The sequence below is a fragment of the Scleropages formosus genome, chromosome 11 (assembly GCF_900964775.1).
Source record: "Scleropages formosus chromosome 11, fSclFor1.1, whole genome shotgun sequence".
NCBI classification, from domain to species: domain Eukaryota; kingdom Metazoa; phylum Chordata; class Actinopteri; order Osteoglossiformes; family Osteoglossidae; genus Scleropages; species Scleropages formosus.
In genome coordinates this window covers 22966884-22989353 of record NC_041816.1, presented here as the reverse complement: position 1 = coordinate 22989353, position 22470 = coordinate 22966884, and the positions used below count along the sequence as shown (strand labels likewise).

Here is a 22470-nt window from a genome sequence, read left to right as displayed (position 1 = left end):
GTAAGGGTTAACTGGAGCGCGCGGCTAAGCGGATCAATGGACGCGGTGCCAAAGCGCAATATCGACGCGTCCAGAAGAGACGAGACGAGAGGAGCGCGGCGGGACACGACGGACGCGCGGGGAAACATTCACGCTGCTTTCTCGCCCCTGCATTCGTGCACCGAGGCGATGATTTGCGTTTCCGGAGCATCCTGCCTCCCAGGCGACCTCAAGAGGCACCGAAGCGCCGCTTCTCACCGCTAGTCACTAGTGGGGATGAAGGACAGAGAGAGGCGCTGAGCGACGCGCGCGCACGGGCTCCGTCCGATTAAATGTCCCAAATCTGCCGCGTGCACATCATCATCATCATCATCATCATCATCATCCCAGTGCACCGACTTCGCTTAGTGAGCGACATGTCCGGGGGGGAACATCGTCGTCCCTGATCTGCCCGCACTTTCTCCGAGTCGCGCGGCGATCCTCGCGCCCACTCGGGAAGCCGCAACAGGTACGTGGACACGATCGTCGTGATCTTGGGGGTTGTGCTCGCGGTGGAAACGCCGCGACTCGATTCCCCGTCCAAAAATTTTGCCTCGCCGCGTGAGCCCCCCCCATGGCATGTTGTACCGCCGCTGAAATAACAACTTTTGTTGAAACGACGCGCGCGCGTGTCCTTGGAAACGGCGCGGCGCTTCGGCTTCTTTTGTTTCTCTGCTCGAAATAATTATCCGTTCGCATTATTCGGCGCGCGGCTGAAAAGCGGCCAAAAATCTTAAACACATGGATATCACTACTGCTGGCGCTTAATCATTCGTTTTGTAAATGTGATGCGTAGTTACAGCTAAAGCGCTAAGACAGCAGCAGGTAACATTATGCTGTGTAACTAGATAATAATATGTAACTGTTTGGAAAAAGGTGAGTCTGCGCGCGCGGACTCCAGAATGGGCAGGAAAACAAAAAAAAAAAAAAAAAAAAAAAAAAAAATACTAGTTTCAGGGTTCCGAGTTATTTCTAGCATCTACTAGAGTGGCCAAATTAATGCATTCATTTTGCTAATGGGTTTTCAACCCTGATTACATAGAGATCAGCGGCTGTTTAATTTGTAACAATTTTTGTTTGATGTGATCAGAATGCTGGAGGAAGGCGCGACTTCTAGTTCTGTAACAGTGTTTTCTTGGGGCTGTTGTTTTATCAAGGGAAAAATATGTAAATTTTCTCTAATAAAAAGCATTTATGGGAAATCCTTGAAAATACTTGGAAAATACAGGATTTAATACTTTCACATGGCACATACCGCTGAGTGTAGTTTGCAAGCAGGTATTGATACGTGCAAAGTTGGCAAGCATATGGACAATTTTTAAAATGTATTTTTTTTCCATATATTTTTTTGTTTATAGTTCTGCTCTGTAGGTTGTTGGGAAATGAGACTTTGCTGTTACAGTTCTGCATTGGAAATGTTCAGTGAGCCTTTCCTACAACAGATTTTTTTTTTTCCCTCCCCCCTTCCCCCTCTGGTTTATTATTAGCTTGAGTTTAACTTCATTGACTAACAACAAGCAACTTTTCACTGATTGTTTTGTATCTGCAGACCTTCAACACTTTGAACAGTGTTAAGTGCAGTGTTTTTATACCATAAAGGTAACCGGAATTAAACTCCTTGAAACTTTTTCTTTCCATTGACATATTTAAGCTTTGGAATGAACAATAAGTAGTGTTTTCTTAAATATGAGAAAATTGTAGTGGGGGGGGGGGGGGGTTAAGGCTTCAACAGCCTTATGTCTGATTTCACCCTTTTTTGTGCTTCTGATTTCCACTTAAACTTCTCGTTCTGTTCCAGCAGGTCTGGTGGAAATTTATATTACCTGGTCTCAAAGGCCTACGATTTGTGTTATTATATTTATTTGTCGTATTACTGCCTACCTGACTTCAGTTTTTGAGCTTTATTATACACAGAACTAAAAACTTAAACTGTTTCAGGCTCCGCAAATGAGCACGTGCAGTTTTAACCTCTGTTTATGTTGAGGGAGGCTAATATTTATACCTGGCTTACTGTATAATTAAGCCGAACCCATGTTGCCATTGCCTTCAGTTTCATCTTGGACTTTTAAATTCATTGTCTTAGTCCTATTTAGAATGGGTTTTTTTTTTTTTTTTTTTTGGGTCTCCATGCAGTTAATGTAAATGGTGGCAGGCAACACAAAATTAGGAATGTCTACGGTACATGAAAAAGCAGATTTTCTGCAGATTTAAGTGCCAAAATCAGTACTTCAAAGCTCTGTTGCTCTGATTTGCATATTTTTATTTGTAGGTTTGTTGTAGAGGGCTTTTGTAGGTCATGCCTTTCTGCTTCATCATCTAAGTGTCTCCACCTTTACAAAAACCCCCAGTTAACTGCAGTTAACACTGTTTCGCATTCCTATGGCTGCCCCCCCCCCCCAGTGGACTTTTGGTCTTGCAATCTGGTGTTTGTTCAATGTGTCATACTAAATTTACTCGTCAATTTGTACTTAGTCACGATAATGTGTTCGGTAGAAAAATAAGCATGTTGCTTCGTCACAATAAAAAAAACTACAGAATTTTGTGTGCAGCAAGACTTGATTTTGGAATGAGTCAATGAGCTGTAAAATGAGGTGTTTGGAAGAGGCTGGATTCTGTGGCTTTTTGTGAAGCATTTTGAAAGAAACCAAGCGCGGTGAACAAAGTGTCCCTTTGTGCCTCGACTGACCCGGAGACCGGAGAGGCACGGTTCTCCGGGGAGTGGAGTATATTCTCTTGCCGAGCCCAGAACAGTGGGGCCTTTTACCCGCTGAGGTGGTTGTATCATAGAAGCTTCGTCACAGAAAGAGAGTGGGATCAGCAGGGGGGGTCTTGGGAGCTGCGTGCTTCGCGGGAGATTGCATTGCAGATGCTCTGCTTTCAACAGATCTCCATAAGAAGTTCTCGTTTCTACTCAGAGTGCTTCTAATAGGTTATTAAATAATTGTCAGATTATGCACACAGTGTCATATTTAAAATAATGACATCTCTGATCTAACATGATAAGCAGGTTAGCGGAATAAGGCTGAAAAGAAATGGTAAACTTCTGCTGGCAGGCAAGTGTGTTAGGAATAATGGTGAAGTCACTGGCTAATGCAACGTTGGTGCCAGATGGTCTAGTACAGGACTGCGGTGGTCCAGAGTCTGTTCCAGAAGAGTGGGGCACGGGGAAGTTTACACTCGGGGGCCGCACGTCGGTCCATCGCAGGGTCGACCGGGAAAATCAGAACGCGACCTGCAGATGTGCGCCCTGTGATAGATTATATTTGGTCACGGTTGACCGAGGGCCACAGAGAAGAATAATAATCACGTGCCTTAAAGGGTAAAAGCCCAGTATCCCGTTTATCACGACTTCGTGGCTTTTGCTTTCGGGGTCGAACTCCACGAGCTACTCGTGCGGCGCATTCTCTGGTGCTGTGCCATACGGTTTTGTCAGCGCCCCGCCACAGGTTTTCCAAGCCTTCCGCGTGTGGCATTTCACCTTTGGGCTCAAAATCTGCCACCTCCGGGGCTCTCGCGGGTACATTTGGCCGCATCCCGTATCGGCGATGATGTGATCCCGGGAGGGACGGTGCCATTTCACTGTGCTCGCAGTGTCCTGCTTGTCTTCCAGGACAGTGCAGAAAGCCAAGGGCCCCGCAGGGACACCCAGAACTGCTGCACATTTCACTTCATCTCAGGTGAGTTGTGCTCTCCGCTCCTAGATTTTGTCCATTATCGAAATGAAGACGACGTGTTGGGCTTTCGGTTCTCCGTAATAGTTCATCATCAATACCGCGTACGGAAATACTTAATTCCGCTAAATTTTTTTTTTGTTCGACGTCGATCTGGAGCAGATGAGTCCCCCCTCGCGTTGATCTGATTTCTGGAATCGAAAGCTGACCCTCCGTCGGATGTTGTAGACACGTTTCGGCTTGTTATGCGTAGTTTTGTCACGAGTTTTGCAAGGAGCTTGATGTGCCACAGCTGTTGCTCCCATCGCAGTCCCTGAAATCTTAATTTTCCTGCAGGCTCTGGAAATTTAGCTTGGGAGACGGGTTTGTTCACTGCAGCATCCTATTCCGATATAGCTCTGGTTGTTGGGGTCTGTTTTGGGTACCGCATTTGTCCCTCAGGTCTCGCCAACTTGTGCGCTCCTACCCTACTTCGCTTGCATTTGGCTTCCATTAAACGTTCTTCTTGGTTTGCAGTCCCGCTATGTTTGATTTATACCGCTGAAGGCCGAGGAGGGCGGATGTAGTCTTTGTTTGCGAGAGGCACGTAACCCAGATCCGTGTTCTCGGCGCCGCATTCGACGGGGGTTCGTTCTCGTAAAATCGCTTTCGAACATAGCGGCCGTTCTTCCGCCCGCGCGCTCCCACCGCCGACTTCGACAGAGCTTTATTTAGGCCTGCCTACCTTTAACAACGTATTTAGAAAGAGCCCTCGTGTAATCTTTCGCGTCTCGAAAGTCGGCACGATTCGCGCGTTTCGCGTCGTCCGAACGAAGCTTCGACGCATTTTAGCTATCGCTTCAACCGAGGCTATTTTATTTACAGTAACCGGGTTCTCCGGGCCGGGAGGCCGCCCGGTCTCTCGAGCGTACGCCGAGAAGACATCTAGACGATCGCTCGCAGGCTATTCATTTCTGCCTGCGTATCTTGCCGAAACATCCGTGTAATTACTCATCCGCGGCGCCTCCACCCAGATACTTTTAGTTGGCGCTTCGTTATGCAGACGCGAAGGGGAAGGCGCGCCGGCTCAAGGATGGTCCCCATACGGCGCCTTTTTTTAGTAAGCTGCTGGCACCGACACGTTCGTTTTTCCGTTCTCCTGCGCGCGGCAGTTCGTCCCCGTCATGTTTACTTACAAAAGCCGTGCGGGGACGGGCCGCTGGACGAGACTTCAGCGCGTGGTGGACTTTTCCAGCGGCAGGATCGCGGTGGAATACGGAACGCGTGGGGATGACGGACAGCGCCGGAAGGGCACCTTTAGCGAACCGGGAGGTGGACGCGTTTTCATCCGGCCGAAACTATTTCGTCCTTTTATCGGCGCATTGTCACTCGACCCCCAACGCTGCCGTTGCAGCGCGTTCCCATCCCTTCTGACCAGCTCGTTCGCCCTAGAGCGGGCTGAAAATACACCCTTCTCAATGAACAAGGCTTGCTCAAGTGAGCTCCTTGTAGATGCTGTCTTTTCAGCATGACTGTGGGAAATGCCCTTCTCCCAAGCATACTTTCCACCACCCCCCTCCACCACACACACTGCACCCCACCCCCAGTTTGTTCCTGGACAGGATTCAGCAGCCTCCCTGTCACAGACATACTGCAATGGTTTTCCCCTGTGAATGGAAGGGGGGGGGTCTTTTTCTTGTCCGCAGATGAATTGCGTAAAAGGTGCATGTTGAGAAGCACATTGTCGTGTTCTGGAAGCGCTGGTGTCGTGACAGTGTGGTCACTGGAACAATTTTTATGCTCTCGTTTACTCTGGCGGGGAGCGCTCGTCGATTAACCAGACTCGTATGTGGAACCGGGAGGGAGGGCGTTTGCACTTATTCTCCCTGTTAAAACGTCAGTCTGACCGCTGTTTTCGATCGCCGTCACGTCGTCGTCATACATTTTAGTCCTTTGGCTCAAGCAGTGAATTGAGCATTTTTTTTTTTTTTTTTTTAAATTTTATTTGTTTAGTTTAGAAATTTGTTGGCAATGTAAAACTCAGCCCTGGATGATAACCAGATGTTCGGATGGGGCAACCGGTAGCAAAGCAGTCAGAGCTGCTGCCTTTGGACCCGAAGGTCACGGGTTTGAATCCCACCTCCAGCTGTAGTACCCGTGAGCAGGGTACTTACCCTAAATTCCTCCAGTAAAATTACCCAGCTTTATTAATTGGAACATAATTAAGTTGCGTTGGAGAAAAGCGTCAGCTAAACGAATAAATGAGAAAGCAAAAGTTTATTTGTACATAGTCACATGTTTATGTACTATTTAAACTCGTTTTTGGTTTGGCTTTCATGAGCCCTACAGGCAAGAGTGACTCTTTTTATGTGATTTTATAATGAAGAGGAAATTAGTGGGATGCTGCAAGTCCCATGATGATTTTTTTTCGAACAATATTCAGAGCTCTACAAGAGTAGTCCATGTGCTGGGGTGAAAATCAGGATAATATTGCTAAATAATACCCAGATGACCCAGCCAAATGTGTCTTGGCGTGGTCAGATTAGATTGTAACTCATATTTCAAAAGGGTAAGTGATGCACATGACCTATAATAATCCTGCAGCATCATACTGTTGGTACAAATACATCAAAAGGCCTGGAAATGTTGTTAGGGCTGAATGTCTGGAATTTGCTGCGTTATATTTATAAACAGTAAAGGTAAACCTGTTTCAGATCTTGTTTGCAGTGACTTAGATGGGAATTCGCCTTTCAGCTGAACAATGGTCCCACGAACAGAAGCTCCAAGTAACACGAAGGGGGTGTGAATCCTGCTGACAATCTGTGATCGGCGTGTCCTCAGCTTTTTTTGTTTAATAAAAAGATTTTGAAAATTAATTTCAAAATTTTAAGTTCGGGGTTAAGGTTTTCTAGATCGGACATTTTAGGGAGGGTCGGAAGGCTGAGCTCCAAGCTCTAACTCAAGCCCCAGCAATAATTTTCTGCCCAAAACTTGGGTAGGACGCTGCTTTAAGGCCTTATCCAATGTAATACCTCCAATCATGAAAAAAACCATATCTCATGGATTTTTCTTTCTTTATCAATGTGAGGGGAAAGAGGGAGCGGAGTGGGCAAGGGTCATCAGCTGTGATGGGAATGCACCTTTATTAGTTATTATTAAGCGTGACCTACTCCAACTTGAGCGGTGTATTAATAGATGTTTGAGGAGGAGGATTATGGGGTGGTGTATCATCATTATTTATAGAACCCCAGTCATGCAGCCTCACCCGTCGAGAAGCCGCCTCTCCTCTTGATTAGTCTGGTCAGAGACGCAGGCGAGCAGAGGTGAGACCTTTCACACGCTGTTGTGCGTCATGCTCTTCGGTTCTCCGGTCTAATTTACTCTTAAATCATTCCGACTAGTTGATGGACAGCCGTGTCACTTTTCTGTACTGATTTGAAGCCACGTAACTGTTGCTTGATGTTGGAAACGATCGTTGCGCGAAACGTACGCAATCGCCATGCTCTTTGTTGCTCCAGTTTGACAGAAAGCCGCCAACATTCTCTGCTGCAAGGGAAAGCCCGCCATGTCTTCCAACGGGGACCTGAGGGACGTGGGAAGCAGCGACAGTTTTTGGGAGGTAAGAAGCATAGCGGCTTGGAACGTGCGCCACGGGCTGTCGTGGCGGGTCAACCATCCCGCTCGAGCTTTCTTGCGGAGGTGAAGAACGAGCGTGATGGTTTATGGTCCCAGATCCATGATTTCCTGTGCTTGGTCAGCCCATTTATTGAGTTGTCGCTGACTTTTATGCCCCCCCCCCCCCCCTTTTTTTTTTTTTTTTTTTTTTGCACTGTTCATTGTCTATTTTTACGCTGTTTATTCAAGTGTCCCCCCCCTTCTCCCCAGAACCTTATGTCAGTATCAGTTTAATGTATGTTGCCGTGGTCTTGTGCAATTTCCCTTTGGCTCAATGAAGTCTGTATCTACTGGAATCTGCCCTGTCTATTAGTGGGTCATTAAATCGTTAGTCCTGCTTATGACAAACTTTAAAGGTCAGGCAATTGCCCTTCTTACTAGTGATTTCTGAAGTGGAGAATTGTCTTAGAGTTTTTCATATTTTATTTTAATGAAACTCGTATTGTTGTGGTTGCAGTGAAAGTATTTGGGTGCTCTGGTTTCCTCCCACACTCCAAAGACGTGCTGTTCAGGTTCACCCACAGTGTGTGAGTGACAGAGAGAGAGAGAGAGAGAGAGAGTGTTCCACTGATGTATGGATGAGTGACTCATAGTAAGTGGTGTATCTAGCAGTGTAAGTCACCGCGGCGAATAAGGTGTGTGGGCTCATAACACTACATAGAGTTCATTAGAAGTCGCTTTGGAGAAAAGCATCTGCTAAGTAAATGTTGTGAATGTAAAATTTTGACTTTGAGCGTGTCGTCACCTAAAAAACGTCAGACGTGCATTAGATGTGCGGTGATATTTCCGACCTTGATTTCGGCGCACCGCAAACTGGCACCTGTGAAATGAGTCACCCTGTAACTGGAGCTCAGCCTTTGCCTTTCAGCTGTTTACGGTTCTGTTCTCTCCCGTTATACTCAGCCAGGGAACTACAAGCGGACAGTGAAACGTGTCGATGATGGCTACAGGCTGTGCAATGAGCTGGTTAGTTGCTTCCAGGAGCGGGCCAGGATTGAGAAGAGCTACTCCCAGCAGCTGACCGACTGGGCTAAGAAGTGGAGGAGCCTGGTTGAGAAAGGTGAGTTGGCGGACTTGAGCGCACGGCTGAAGTGTGACTGGGGATAACATCCGGTTAGCGAACCGTCGATTGTCTCCGCTGAATCGCATGGTGTCCTTCCTGAAGGACCTCAATATGGCACGCTGGAGAAGGCCTGGCATGCCTTCATGAATGCTGCAGACTGCCTGAGTGAAATCCATCTGGAGTTGAAGGAGCACCTGGCTGTGGATGACAGTGAGAAGGTGAAGAACTGGCAGAAGGATGCCTTCCACAAGCAGATGATTGGTGGGCTTAAGGAGACCAAGGAGGCCGAGGAAGGTTTCCGCAAGGCTCAGAAGCCTTGGGTTAAGAAGCTGAAGGAGGTGAGTTCTCGGGAATAAAGTGTTTCATATGAATGATCTACTTTTCTTACCTATGTTACTACTTTGCACATGCCTTGCAGACTTCCATATGGTGGCCAAATGGCATAAAAATCCATCGTTGTTTGGGGAAACGTGGAATATGGACGTTTAGGTCAAAATCTGATATTTTTAAAAAAAAAAAAAATCACATCAACATGCTGAACGTTGGGGGGGGGGGTGTCTGATGGAACATAGCTGCGGTACCAACACATGGGTTCATTTCCTGCTTCCGCAGGTGGAGGCCTCCAAGAAGAGCTACCACCAGGCACGAAAGGAGGAACGCACCGCCGTGACCCGGGAGACCCACGCCAAAGCCGATCCATCCAAGTCTCAAGAAGAGGTTCGAAAGTTGCAGGATCGGGTGGAAAAGTGCAGTCAGGAGGTTGAAAAGGTGAGCTGACGGTCATGCGGCCAGGGTATCGGGCTGCCGTGTCAGTAGCAACACGTTCCGAAGCTCCTTAAGGCCCAAATTATGCCAAATCTTGGCGACTGGTTATTGAAGAGCTCCAACATTTACTTCATTTCTAAGAAGGACAATCTATTCATTAAAATATATGGTTTACAGTTCATTTTAAAGCATTTCTTGGATTTAATGCCCATCTGCAGTACGAGCTCTACTTCGTGTAGCGTTCGTACCTCTCGCTCGGTTCCTAATTCCATTGTTTCGCTATGGGTTCCCATACGAACGTGGTGTCGAAGAGGTGCCCGCATTGTGTAGGCGAAGCTTTTTCCGCGGTCTAGTGTTACGCACGCTTGTCCGCGTTGTCAGCCATGTTGAAAGGTGGTAAAAGTAGAGTATTTCACACTTGATTGTATTAGAAAGCGTCCAAGGCATGTTGAGACTTGTTCATATTGTTGGGTTGAACTCTGACACCTTTTATTCATGAAGCAACAGTAATAATGGCCACCTTTTGTCATCGAAACCTTTTTCGTTGGCGTTTTAAATACACATAGTGTATTTTCCCGCTACTCTTCCTTCGATGGAATGGTGTGGATTTACTTATTAAACAAATCAGGATCGTCCAAGCAAAAGCACAGCACTGTTTCTACTCAGCAATGCCAGCCATCCCTTATCAACACCTTTGACTAATTTCAATTTAGTTTTGTTTTTATAGAGCGCTTTTCTCACACAATGACACAACACTTAACAAAGGGATAAGACAAAAGGATAGTTGGCTATATATTAAATGACTGCAGTATCCATGCAGGTTTAAAGCTGTAATTATGCCTACTGGCCACAGAGGAAAAGAACCAAAAAACAAAGCTCCCAACTGAAAGTCAAGGCAGAAAAAAGAAAAACCTCTGGGGTTCCGAATGCCAGTGGCTGCCCACCCCTCATGGGCATTCCAGTTTAAAAAAGACCTTCAGATCAATTTACAACTAATAGACATTGTAGCTGAGTGCTAATAACTTGATGTCCCAGTTCACGAAGAGAATGTCTGCACCATGATGGCAGGTGGTCATCGGCTTCAGTCAACAGGGTGCTGGTATCAAATTTCCATTTCGGGCAGTTTTTGTGGCTGAATATTTTACTCAATGATCCAGAATAAGTTGCTTCCTCAAAGGTTCTGCAGTAGGTTTATATCTTCAAGACCACGTTCTTAATGGCAACGGTACTTGTACGATATTTACATTCTCATTTAGCCAAAGCGACTTAGTGTTAAGGTTACAGTTATTACAAGCTTACAATTATTTGCCCATTTCTTCAGCTGAGTAAATTTACTGGAGCAATTTAGGTTAAGTACCTTGCTCAAGGGGTAGGGGCTGCAGTGGCGCAGTGGGTTGGTCCTGGTCCCGCTCTTCGGTGGGTTTGGGGTTCGAGTCCCGCTTGGGGTGCCTTGCGACGGACTGGCGTCCCGTCCTGGGTGCGTCCCCTCCCCCTCCGGCCTTACGCCCCATGTGCCGGGTTAGGCTCCGGTTCCCCGTGTCCCATATGGGGCGAGTGGTTCGGACGGACGGACCTTGCTCAAGGGTACTACAGCCGGAGGTGGGGATCGAACCTGCGACCTTTAGATCCGAAGGCAGCAACTCTAACCGCTACGCTACCAGCTGTCCCATACTGTACTGTGCATCTCATGGAAAACACGTGTACATTACATTAGGAAAAGGAGACATATATGTAGATGTGATTCTTAAGTACAGTTAGTCACTTTCCACCATATGAATCGATGTTCATCACGCAAGCACAGGATATAAACGTGGAGGCCGTACGTGCTGTGCCCTGCGGACGCCAGGCAAGCGGTGACGGCCGGCGCTCTTCCCGCAGGCCAAGGAGCGCTACGAGAAGGCTCTGGATGAACTGAACCGCTGCAACCCGCGCTACATGGAGGACATGGAGCAGGTGTTCGAGGCTACGCAGGAGGCTGAGAAGAAACGCCTGCGCTTCTTCAAGGAGGTGTTGCTGGATATCCACAAGCATCTGGACCTCTCCAGCAAAGACAGGTCGGTTCCCCAGCTCTTATCGCGACTCCGTGGGGTCGCTTTCCTGCATCCCAGCAAGTGGCTCTCTGCGTCGACGATGTTCGAAGCGCCTCTGCGAACAGCCTTGGACTTGCTGAGTGTTAAAGGGCTCCTGAAATCCACAACATTGGTGCAGTGGCCAGATATGTGCTGTAAATGGTCGACGCTTCCAAGGACTTAGCTGCTCATTTATTGCGCGCTTCTAACAAATACGTCGCGTGCGCACGTTTGGGCGTGTAACCGGTCCCGGAGTGCAATTTTTCGGACGTTCCGAAAACATCGGAGTCGTTCAATCCTCGCGTTGCGTGTCTGTCTACCTAGCGATCATTTAAAGACGGCAAAAATGTAGCGTGACCTTAATGAAAGGAAAGAATTACGTAGGCATCAGGAGAAGAGGAAAAGCGTCTAAAATGGGAGTACTGTGGAGAACAGGGTGGTGGACCAATGTACGGTGTTTCTTGCCCTGCTTATCTTTGAAATGATTTCCTAACTGGTTCAGGGGGGAAGCAACTGAAAACGGGTCCAATAGAAAATATAATATTGAGTAATGGGAAAAGTACCGACATGAGTTGTGTAAATTTGTTACTTGTAGAATATAGTAATATATGGTAACTTCATGAGCATCCCCAGAGAAGCCTTTATTCCGCCACTGCTCCAGCATTGTATTTGCTTGTTTGTGTATCTTACAATACTTAAAAAAATGGTAGGAAAGTATCGGGGGGGGGCGTGGTGGTGCAGCGGGTTTGACCAGGTCCTGCTCTCCGGTGGGTCTGGGGTTCGAGTCCCCCTTGGGGTGCCTTGCGACAGACTGGCGTCCCATCCTGGGTGTGTCCCCTCCCCCTCTAGCCCTGTGCCCTGTGTTGCCAGGTTAGGCTCTGGCTCACCGTGACCCTGCATGGGACAAGCAGTTTCAAGTGGGTGAGTGGCTATCAGGATTCATGCATCCTGTGTTTTATGCACCTACTTGAACGATGAACCTCGGTACAGCAAGTGGTAGGTTTAAAAAAAAAAAAAAAAAAAAAAAAAAAAAAACTAGGTTTACTCGAGTCGCATGTCTGCAGCTGTGTCTTTCTCTTAATATAATGCATAAATTGTACTTTTGCTGAGATGTACGTCGCTTTGGACAAAAGTGTCTGCTAAACAAATAAATGTAATATTGGACTAAATTGTATTCAGTTGGCTGTGATTTTTATTTTTTTTTTTTTTTGTTTTCCTCCCCTTCTTCATTGTGAACTTTGGATGCACTTTAGCATGACTTCCCATGGTCGTGCATAAACTCCATCCGCTGCACTCGGTCGGCTATAAAAATGTAAGCATCCCTCGCGTATCTTTCCTGAAGCTCTTGCGATCCTGAGCTCGGCTCTCCAGCTTTTCTAAGAATCCGAGCGTGCGTCCCGAAGGAGTCAATGTTTAACTCGAGCTATTTAACATTAACTCGATTTGCTCTGCGAGTTTTAATGTCAATATTAGCAGTCCGCTGGATGTCTGGCGAGCCCTAGCTGACCGCCCTTGGCTGCGGTTCATCACTGAGGTCCCCAGACACGTTTATTGGGGACTTTGTGTATTCGAGGACATTCTTTCTCCTAAAGGCAGTGATCAGCTTAGAAATCCGTTCAGTTTAATTCTTTTCTTTTTAGTATGGCATGTTTTTTAGAATATGCCTCGGGCCTTCGGTGCCTTTGATTTGCTGTGTGCTGAGTGCACGAAATTTAAGATTAAGGGAATTTGTTGCTGTGTAATAACTACAGGAGGATCTTGACGTGAGCGGCGACCATCCTGTTTTACTAAGTGCATCAGTTGAGTGGCTCCTCGAAATCACACACATTGTCTGAAGCCACTTGTCCCAAGTAGGATCGTGGCGAACCGGAGCCTAACCCAGCAACACAGGGTACGAGGCTGGAGGGGGAGGGGACACACCCAGGACAGGACGCCAGTCCATCACAAGGCACCCCTAGCAGGACTCGAACTCCAGACCCACCAGAGAGCAGTACCCGGTCAAACCCATTGCACCACCACGCCCCCCCCATAAGTGGCTTTTTTTTTCCCCCTCCCCCCTTCTTCTCATAGATGTCCGACTCGGTGACCTCCTTGCCGACGGAGGAACTGGACGAAGCGTTGGCGTGTTTCAATATCCCCATCTTGTAATCTGACCCCAGCGGTAGTAATTTCCTAAAATGTGGTAAAGGCTGAAGATCGGAAAGAGCTGGCCGTTTGTTTACCGCGCTCGGGGAAATTTGGACTCGGCGCTGCGTTTACTCGACGGACTTGCCGTCCGCTTCCTTCCTCAACCCTCTAGAGAAGCTCTATCCTGTCCTCGTTTTACAGTAGCGGAGGAACGTGTTTTCGCAGCGCTCAAGTATAACTGAGTGGAACACGGTATATGGGGTCCCTAGAAAGCTCTTTATATGCAGACTAGTTTGCTGTTGGTTCCGACTTGGATCAGAACCCGTGGCTTAGGCCGCCTCCAACGCGCCGCTGTCTTTACCTTCGTGGCGTTCCGTCGTTTTCAGACGGCCTCTACGATATCCAGCAAACCGTAGAAATGCCGCTTAATTTTTATTTCTGCTTCGTTTCCAACTTTGTCTTTTCTAGTTTCAAGAGCCTTTACCGGGACCTGGGCCAGACCATAGCTGCAGCCAATGACACAGAAGACCTGCGGTGGTGGAGGAATGCTCATGGGCCAGGGATGAGCATGAACTGGCCACAATTCGAGGTAAATGACAAGCTGTGCAGGTAAACGTATAAATATGTACTTGGGAGGGGGACAAAGTTGCCGACCGAAGCCTTGCTACCATTGGGACCAAAGCAGAGGCGTATCCTCAGTTGCTCCGGTAAAAAAAAAAATACTGTGTAAGTCAATTTAAGTGTCTTAGGATGACCACATCAGCTGCAAAACCAATAATAATATATGTTGATAGATTATCAAATGCATTAAGTCTCTGGATGACTGCATCAGCTACAAAACTAATAATAAATGTAATAAATCTGTTCATACATATATAAAATACATTAAGTCTCTTCGGATGACTGTGTTAGCTACAAAACTAATAATAGTAATAATAAATGTGTTCATATAAATGTAATGTAGCAAAAAGTAACAAATGTAATAAATGTGTTTATACATATATCAAATGCATTAATTCTCTAGATGGCTGCATCAGCTACAAAACAAATAATAATCATAATTAAAGTCTAACAATGCATTTGATATATGTGTAAACATGTTTATGTCTTCTCTTTGGATGGCCACATCAGCTACAAAACAATAATAATAATAGTGTTTATACATATATATATCAAATGCATTAAGTCTCTGGATGACCACATCAGCTGCAAAACTAATAATAATAATAAATAATAATAAGAAAAAATATGTATATTCATATATATCAAATGCATTATCTACATCTGAAACTGTAAAAAAAAAAAAAAATAATCCCCCCAACCCCCCAGTATGGCAGTTTACAACTGTTTACAGTGTCAGAGTAAATTCCAGCTGGGAATTACTGAATAGACGCTTGTCTGGCACTGGGGTTGCGTGGGGATCTGGAATGCAAGCGTGCTCGAGATCCGCAAAAGCGTTTCTCCGTCGCGGTGCCCCTTGCAGTCCCCTACCTGGTCAGCTGGCTCCTCAAGGGGACGCGCTTGGGAGGCAGGAGGAGTCCGTCTCACGGAAAACCGGTTTGTCGAGGAGGGGGGGAAAAATAATACCGCGCTTATAGTCTCAACAGCCCTGTCCTGTTGGCTTGAAGCCCTTCCTGTTTCCTTGTTTGCAAACAAAGGCTACGGGACGTCGTTCTGAATGTGCCGGCCGTTGTGTTAAGGTGAAAGCCGCGAGCTGCCGGCAGCACGAGAAAGACGCACGTGACCCGATTTAACGTAGTTCGCCCTCTCTCGGCCCCCTTATTTTGTCACGCTGTGTCGTTCTGTGTGTCGAGTCGTCGGCGCCTGAATCGTATTCTAAATCTGGAGGCGGGGGGTACATTTTTGGGCATTTACAGTATGTACACGTAATAAGGCAGTGCATTTCGTGTAAAACTATTTAAAAGAAGAGATTTTTGTTCTATAATCATTCATTCATTCATTGCCTCTTAACTGCTTTCTCTGATCAGGGTTGTGAAGGTCAGGAGCCTATTCCAGAATCACTGGGCACGGGGCTGGGGGGTACACCCCGGATGGGACACCAGTCTATTGTAGGATAGCCACACACTTGCTGACTCATTCACACACTACAGGTAACTCAGCCTCACCAATCCACCTAAACTGCATGTCTTTGGACTGTGGGAGGAAACCCACGCGGTCACAGGGAGAACATGCAAACTCCACACCCACTGTGCTGGGTTCGAACCCGTGGCAAACGGGTGCTGTGACGCGGGAGCGTCGCCCGCCGCACCGCCATGCCTCCACCGTTCCATAACGTCTGTACTACTAATTCAGCACGCTGTAGAATGGATTATTTCCAGTTGTTCTTCATTTAGCTGCTGGTTTTGTTATGGTTATAAAGGTAGTAATTTCCAATAGGTGATCCAGCAGGGTATTCTCCCCGGAGATGATTAAGGATTAACACGTAAGAATAAGAGTTGCCCTCCTTCAAAAGTCCGTGTTCCGCAGGAGTGGTCACCGGAAGCCAGTCGCTCCATCGCCCGGAGGGAGAGGGACAGTCAGGCTGAAGACGTGGTCACCTTGACCAACGTGGTGCCTGCGACCGAGGAGATGCCCCGCACGCCTACCCAAAATGCCAGGTAACCGCTCCCCACCCTGATCCTGCGGAGAGTACCTCCCCCAGGGTGTAGTGCATGACACTGGATACACAATTAACCATGCTCTTCCTTAGGTTTGCTCTGGATCGGCTGTAAACCCTCTTAGATGAGCAGTGGTCAGCTCACGAACGGGGGGGGGGTGGGGACCTTCTCGTCTTTTAACAGAGCCAACAGGGACACCTCCTCGGACTGGTCTGACGAAGAAAGTCCCAGGCAGTACATTGCCGCAAACGGGGTGAAGGAAGAAGAGAAGGTAGCAGGAGTGCGAGTGAAAGCGCTGTACGATTACGTGGGGCAAGAGGCTGATGAGCTGAGCTTTAAAGCAGGTATTAATACCTACTAATGCTTATTAATGCTGCCAGTCAGAATATGCATGACAGTTACCTGTAACCTGGTCACGTTTGCCTGAATACGACGTGCACCTTTGGAACTGTATCTGCGTGGTTCAGCGAGCAAAACCCTACTTTGTCTGCCCACACACCTTATTCACCGCGGTGACTTACACTGCTAGATACACTACTTACACTGGGTCACTCATCCATACATCAGTGGAACACACACATTCTCTCTGTCACTCACACACTCTGGGTGAACTGCCACAGTGTGTCTTTGGACTGTGGTAGGAAACCAGAGCACCCAGACATAACCCAGGAGAACATGCCAACTCCACACAGAGCAGGGATCGAACCCACGTCCTCTCGCACCACCCAGGTGCTGCTAGACAGCAGCGCTACTCGCTGTGCTGCCCGTTTATATACAAAATTCCCTTAATTTTTAGTGGTTTTGACCCTTTGTAGAAAAACAGTCCAACGGTGCCCATTGCCTTCCCTTTAACCATCTTTTACTCCACGGAGAGCCCACTGCCTTTCCTGCAGTGTTACACAGATGAAGACATGTCCATTGAACCGTTTTGCTGGATTCTGTAAGGGCAAAACTAAAAGCGCATTCAGTCGTTTCCTGCGCTGATGCATCGTGCTGCGTAAGTCAACGCTGTTTTAACACGGATCGCCGTAAACGCTTTGATGCGTTTACTCTGTGGCTCTGATTTGCATTGGCCAAGGAGTCATGCGGGTGCTAAATACGCGCTTGCATTTGCAGTGAAGCATGCGTGTGTTTTAAGAGCTCGGAATACTATGTTCACGTTGAATCATGGTTGACTTACTGTTTCTGACATAATTCAGTGAATGGATTGACTATAGGTCACGCGTGCGCGCGCACTGTCTAAAGCCGTTTGCCCCAAGCGGGGTCGCGGCAAACTGGAGTCTAACCCGGCAACACAGGGTGCAGGGCTGGAGGAGGAGGGGATACTCCCTGGATGGGATGCCAGTCCATCGCAAGGCACTCCAAACGGGGCTCAAACCCCAGACCCACCGGAGAGCAGGACCCGGCCAAACCCGCTGCGCCGCCGCACCCCTCAGTTGACTATAGATTCTCCAGTTAGTTTTTTAACTTATATTTATTCTAAGAAAAAACTGGAATAATATCGATGATCCGTGAAATAGTATCTGTGTGTGTGTGGCTGGCTTTTGTAGAGTCTGGTAGCCACTTTGCACTTGTAATTACACACGTACAACAGGCCTCATTACACATCAACTTAAGGAGGAAATTAAAATATCAAGAAGAAATTTTTACTTTTTTTTTTTTAATTTGTTGCAGGAACTCATTAAAGTTGTAAATATTTTCTAGATAATGCATTTCTGTGTTGACTGTACATTTTATTTTAATGAGTCTGGTTTCCAAGTGTTTGAAGCCTTCGCAAAATCCCCGTCACACTCGCCGCCCCCCCCCCCCCCCCCCCCCCCCCCCCCACTTATCCCCCAGGTGATGAGCTGCTGAAACTGGGCGAGGAGGACGAACAGGGCTGGTGTAAAGGGCGACTGGACGATGGACAAGTCGGACTCTACCCTGCAAATTACGTTCAGGTCATCGGATCCTGACGGAACACCTACGGTCCGTGACTCTGAGGCTATGCGACTCCAATACGTCGGTGGGATGGAAGCTGGGTGACCACTGCTGTCCAGTTTCTGCAAGAGCACAGTAGATATGAATGCAATGAAATAGTCCTTCATACAAAGCACAGCATGGACACATGTGCTGGTGCAGTAGGTTCTGCTTGGGTTAGATTTCAGAACCTTCCAGACATTCTCAGAGCTGTGCCTTATGGAGGCCATTCCTCATATGCCACAACGTGGTGGTGGTGGTGGTGATGATGGTGATGGTGATGGAGATGGAGATGGCTGGTCATGGCCCAGGAACCATCTGCTGGACAGTACATTCAATCTCAACTAGTAGAGAGCTGCTTGGGATCGACATTGAAACCCTGACATTCAACCCTGAGTCAAAACTCCACAGCGGAGATTCGCCAGTGGTTACCTAATCACTAATTTTACTCAATGTTGTATTTATTTAGAAATCAAGGTTTTTTTTTTTTTTTTTTTTTTTTTTTTTTTTTTTTTTTTCTTTCCCCCCGCCCCTCTTCTTTACATTTTTTTTCCATCTTTGGAATAACTTATGTGTTTTGTGTTGTGATTTGCGTGTTTCGAGCTTTGCGCGTTTTGTTTTACCTCCACTCGCCGTGTTTAGTTTGAGAGAGATGACTAGCGCAGTTTCTGAATGTTTCCCTCAGCGAGAGGGGAGGAACCGCGGTTTTCGCGGAATTTTTTTTTTTTTTTTTTTTTTCTTCTTCTTCTTCAATAAGGGAAACAGATTTATGAAGATGTGGTTTTAGCACCAATGACTTCAGTTCCTCATTTTACAGAATGATTTACAGGGCATGATCGAAAGCGTGCAAATTAATCATTTGTGTACAATTTAACTTTATACTTTTTTAATTTAAATTTAGAAACTGCTGTTCACTTGCATAGAAACTAAACGGACTAAAAGGAAAGTAGAATAAAATTGAAAATTAGTTGACTTTGAGGGTGATATTGGGAAATAAAGGGATATGTATGCTTAGCATTATTAAACAATAAAAATATTAATTCTCTCTGGTTGTTATTTATTTCAGGCTGCTTTTTTTTTTTGGCCCTCTCTCATACTAGCTGATTTTGCTGAGTTTCTAGATATAATTTAAAAATGAAATCAAACTTTACTGATTTAACATCATGTTATGCTTTATTTTACGTTTTTGGTTATGTCCCTTTGAGGTGGGGGAGGGGAAATAATTTTGCTCATTTGTCTGTCTGACCCATGATTTTCACAGACAAGAGATTTTGATATCTTACGCTTTTGCTCAGTAATATCTACATATACAGCAATTATGCCTCAGCATATTGATGAATGGGGGAATCCCACTGTCACCTTTTTTGCAATTAAAAATTGCTTTTCCACATCAGTGTGTTAATTCTATGACAGCAATGAGTGTTTTCATTAGTATTATTATTTGTGTTTATTTAGCTAACACCTTTTCCTATGGTAAAAACGGTGATGTTAATTTTACATTGCTGGGACAGCAGCACGGGGTAAGTACAAGACGAACCTATTAGACCTGATCAAATAAAACAATTGGAAATATTGACATTAGGTTCATGCTGTGATTTAGTTAGTTAGTTAAACTTTATTGAACTTTTACAAAGTTACTGTTGGAAGAACAGCCCAGATAATAGCCATTCTGTGGCAGAACAGACCCAAAGTATCTTGAGAAAAGGTGAATCTTGGAGGTTTTTTGTTAGAACTTAAGCATCTATATTCACCCCACATTACAAAGTAAACTGCTCCTACAAACTCCTGAACTGCTTTATGCAGGATACAAGTATTAAACCCCAGGGCCTCTATACATTATAAATATATTCAGCCTTATATTGGAATAAATGGTGAATAAGATCACAGAATTAGAATTCAAACATTTTTGCAACATACGTGAACATTTCTCAACACTACCCTAAGTGTATTTTTAGTAAAGGGGAAGTGCATGAGTTCCCATATATCACAAAAACACTAAAATACAGTAAAATACAGGAACATGAATGAAATTTTTAAAAAATATGTAGAAATGGAGATGGCTATATAAAGCAAATGAGGTTTTCTGGAATTAACTTACTGTAGGAGTGAACAGTTGTCTCGGCAGTCGTTCTTGCACTGCAGCTGCACAAACATTGAACCAAAGTGAACACAGATAGGAGAGGGCTGGCAGCAACTACTATACATTACTGCGTTTTCAATTTTTTTAAATGGGCTTCAAATGAATTTTGTTAGAATGATTATTAAGCTGGGGGTGCGGTGGTGCAGTGGGTGGGACCACAGTCCTGCTCTCCGGTGGGTCTGGGGTTCGAGTCCCGCTTGGGGTGCCTTGCGACGGACTGGCGTCCCGTCCTGGGTGTGTCCCCTCCCCCTCCGGCCTTACGCCCTGTGTTGCCGGGTAGGCTCCGGTTCCCCCGCGACCCTGTATGGGACAAGCGGTTCTGAAAATGTGTGTGTGATTATTAAGCTTTGAGCTTCGAAAACTTGAAATCAAAAGCTGACAGCTGTTACACCGAAATTTCAGATAAAGAGCGATCTACGTCTTATATAATTTGCATTTTTCCTCAGTAATATGTACATATACAGCAAATCTGGCTCAGCTTATTGACGAATGAGAGAATCCCGCTGTATGTTCGGTATCGGGGGTTTCAGTGATGCTCCCACCGAATGACTTAAACCTTTCACAGGACAGCAAATATATAGATGTCCAGCTGTTAAAAACTGAACTGGCATATTTGAACAGTTTGTTAATACTTGTACAGTCAGTACATATGAGTCACCAGTAAATGCTGAACCTGTCAGTGTTAAGACGGTCATATGCTACAGAAATCAACTGAAAGGTCTGCAGAAATTCTACAAATCCGTATTTACAAGAGCAGCTGGGGGTGTCAACTTGCAACGTGAAGACAGTCAAATCTGCTGTCGAACCTTTTAGTAAGGTACTTATTTTACATGTATTTATTTAGCAGATGCTTTTCTCCAAAGCGACTTCCAATGAACTCTATGTAGTGTTATGAGCCCACACACCTTATTCACCGTGGTGACTTACACTACTAAATACACTACTTACACTGGGTCACTCATCCATACATTAGTGGAACATACACACTCACACACTGGGGGGGAACCTGAACAGCATGTCTTTGGACTGTGGGAGGAAACCAAAGCACCCAAAGACTTACACTGCTGGATATACTACTTACGCTGGGTCACTTATCCATACATCAGTGGAACACACACACAGTCACATACTCTGGGTGAACCTCAACAGGACGTCTTTGGAGTGTGGGAGGAAACCAGAGCAGCCAGAGGAAACCCACACAGACACAGGGAGAACATGCAAACTCCACACAGATTGAGCGGGTATCAAACCCATGTCTCTTCGCCTCCGTGCCGCCCCGACTTGTTCTAAAGTCCGATTAGATTTCCCTACAATGTAAAAGGGCAAATCTTACTGAGTTTCTCCAACTGAAAGCATCAGCTTAGTAAGTACTCTGAGAAGGGTATGATGTCGAGAGACGCGTTTCTATCGGTTTTCAGTACCATGTGCACTCACTGAAAAACCATCATCCGGCATCAGCTTCTCCATAACACAGGTTGGAATAATAAGGGATGTGGAAGAAACATGTAATGGGCAGCAGGTGGTGTTGCGGTTAAAGCTGCCACCTGTGGATTTGAAGGACCCAGGTTTGAAACCCACCTCAAGTACTCTAAAGGGAGGAATTTAATCTGAAATTGTTCTAGCAAGAATCCCCCAGTAATATAAGAGAAAAATCATCAGTAAACTGAAAATATATATATATATATATATATAATGTAACTGTGAGCTGTGCTGTATTGTGCTTTCCCGGAAGTTCCCTACTTTGAACACACTCTTGAATGGTGCCATCTAGCGTCAGGGTCTCGTCAATACAGGGTGGGAAGGTGAAGAACATCACAGTCACGTGTTTTGTCCAGTACAACATACTGACATACTGTACATAACGACAGCACAAGCAATGACAACAGAAAGGAAACGTTAAAAAAATTCCAGGGGAATACAATAATAGATTACAGTGCAGACGAAAATACTGAAGAATTTACAAAATGTAAGTTTTAATATCTTTTTTACTGGAATCTGATAGTAATAACACACTGACTGTTTCATTTCATTTGAGGGTTCCACAAAATCAGATTTCAGTTATTGCAGACTTCGCATTAACGTTTCTTTGATTTCCTCCTTGCAGTAATCAAAGAAACTATAGCCTAAACGGCACAATTTCCCGTAGTTTTTTTTTTTTTTTTTTTTTAAATAAAGTTCATTTACAAAACACAGCCATTACAAAAGTTAGGATGATGCAAAAAAAGAAACATCAAGATATTACAACAATGCCATTGGGAATATAGGAAAGAGAGGGACATATATGACATGTATATTTTCTAAAAAAAAATTATATTAATAATTAAAATTTCAATTTTAATACATATAAAGACTTATTCATCGCTAACGGGAAAGACTTCAATAGAAG

The 22470-nt window shown here is 45.7% G+C and overlaps 1 protein-coding gene across 7 annotated transcripts; it reads left to right on the top strand.

The window, feature by feature from the left end:
• Window positions 1-18448, top strand: LOC108941290 (protein kinase C and casein kinase II substrate protein 3). 7 transcript variants are annotated; one of them, XM_018764024.2, is made up of 11 exons: window positions 1-487; window positions 3629-3695; window positions 7187-7287; window positions 8247-8403; window positions 8509-8744; window positions 9019-9174; window positions 11050-11225; window positions 13836-13956; window positions 15855-15985; window positions 16169-16256; window positions 17825-18448. In XM_018764024.2, the coding sequence occupies exons 3-11, from the start codon at window positions 7234-7236 to the stop codon at window positions 17837-17839; spliced, it is 1134 nt and encodes a 377-aa protein (XP_018619540.2). In that variant the 5' UTR covers window positions 1-487; window positions 3629-3695; window positions 7187-7233; the 3' UTR covers window positions 17840-18448. The 7 variants fall into 7 exon arrangements, with proteins under 7 accessions (XP_018619540.2, XP_018619534.2, XP_029112287.1 ...); XM_018764018.2 differs by having other exon boundaries at window positions 16169-16329; XM_018764019.2 differs by lacking the exon at window positions 1-487 and adding an exon at window positions 687-843 and having other exon boundaries at window positions 16169-16329.
• The last annotated feature ends 4022 nt before the right edge of the window (window positions 18449-22470 follow it).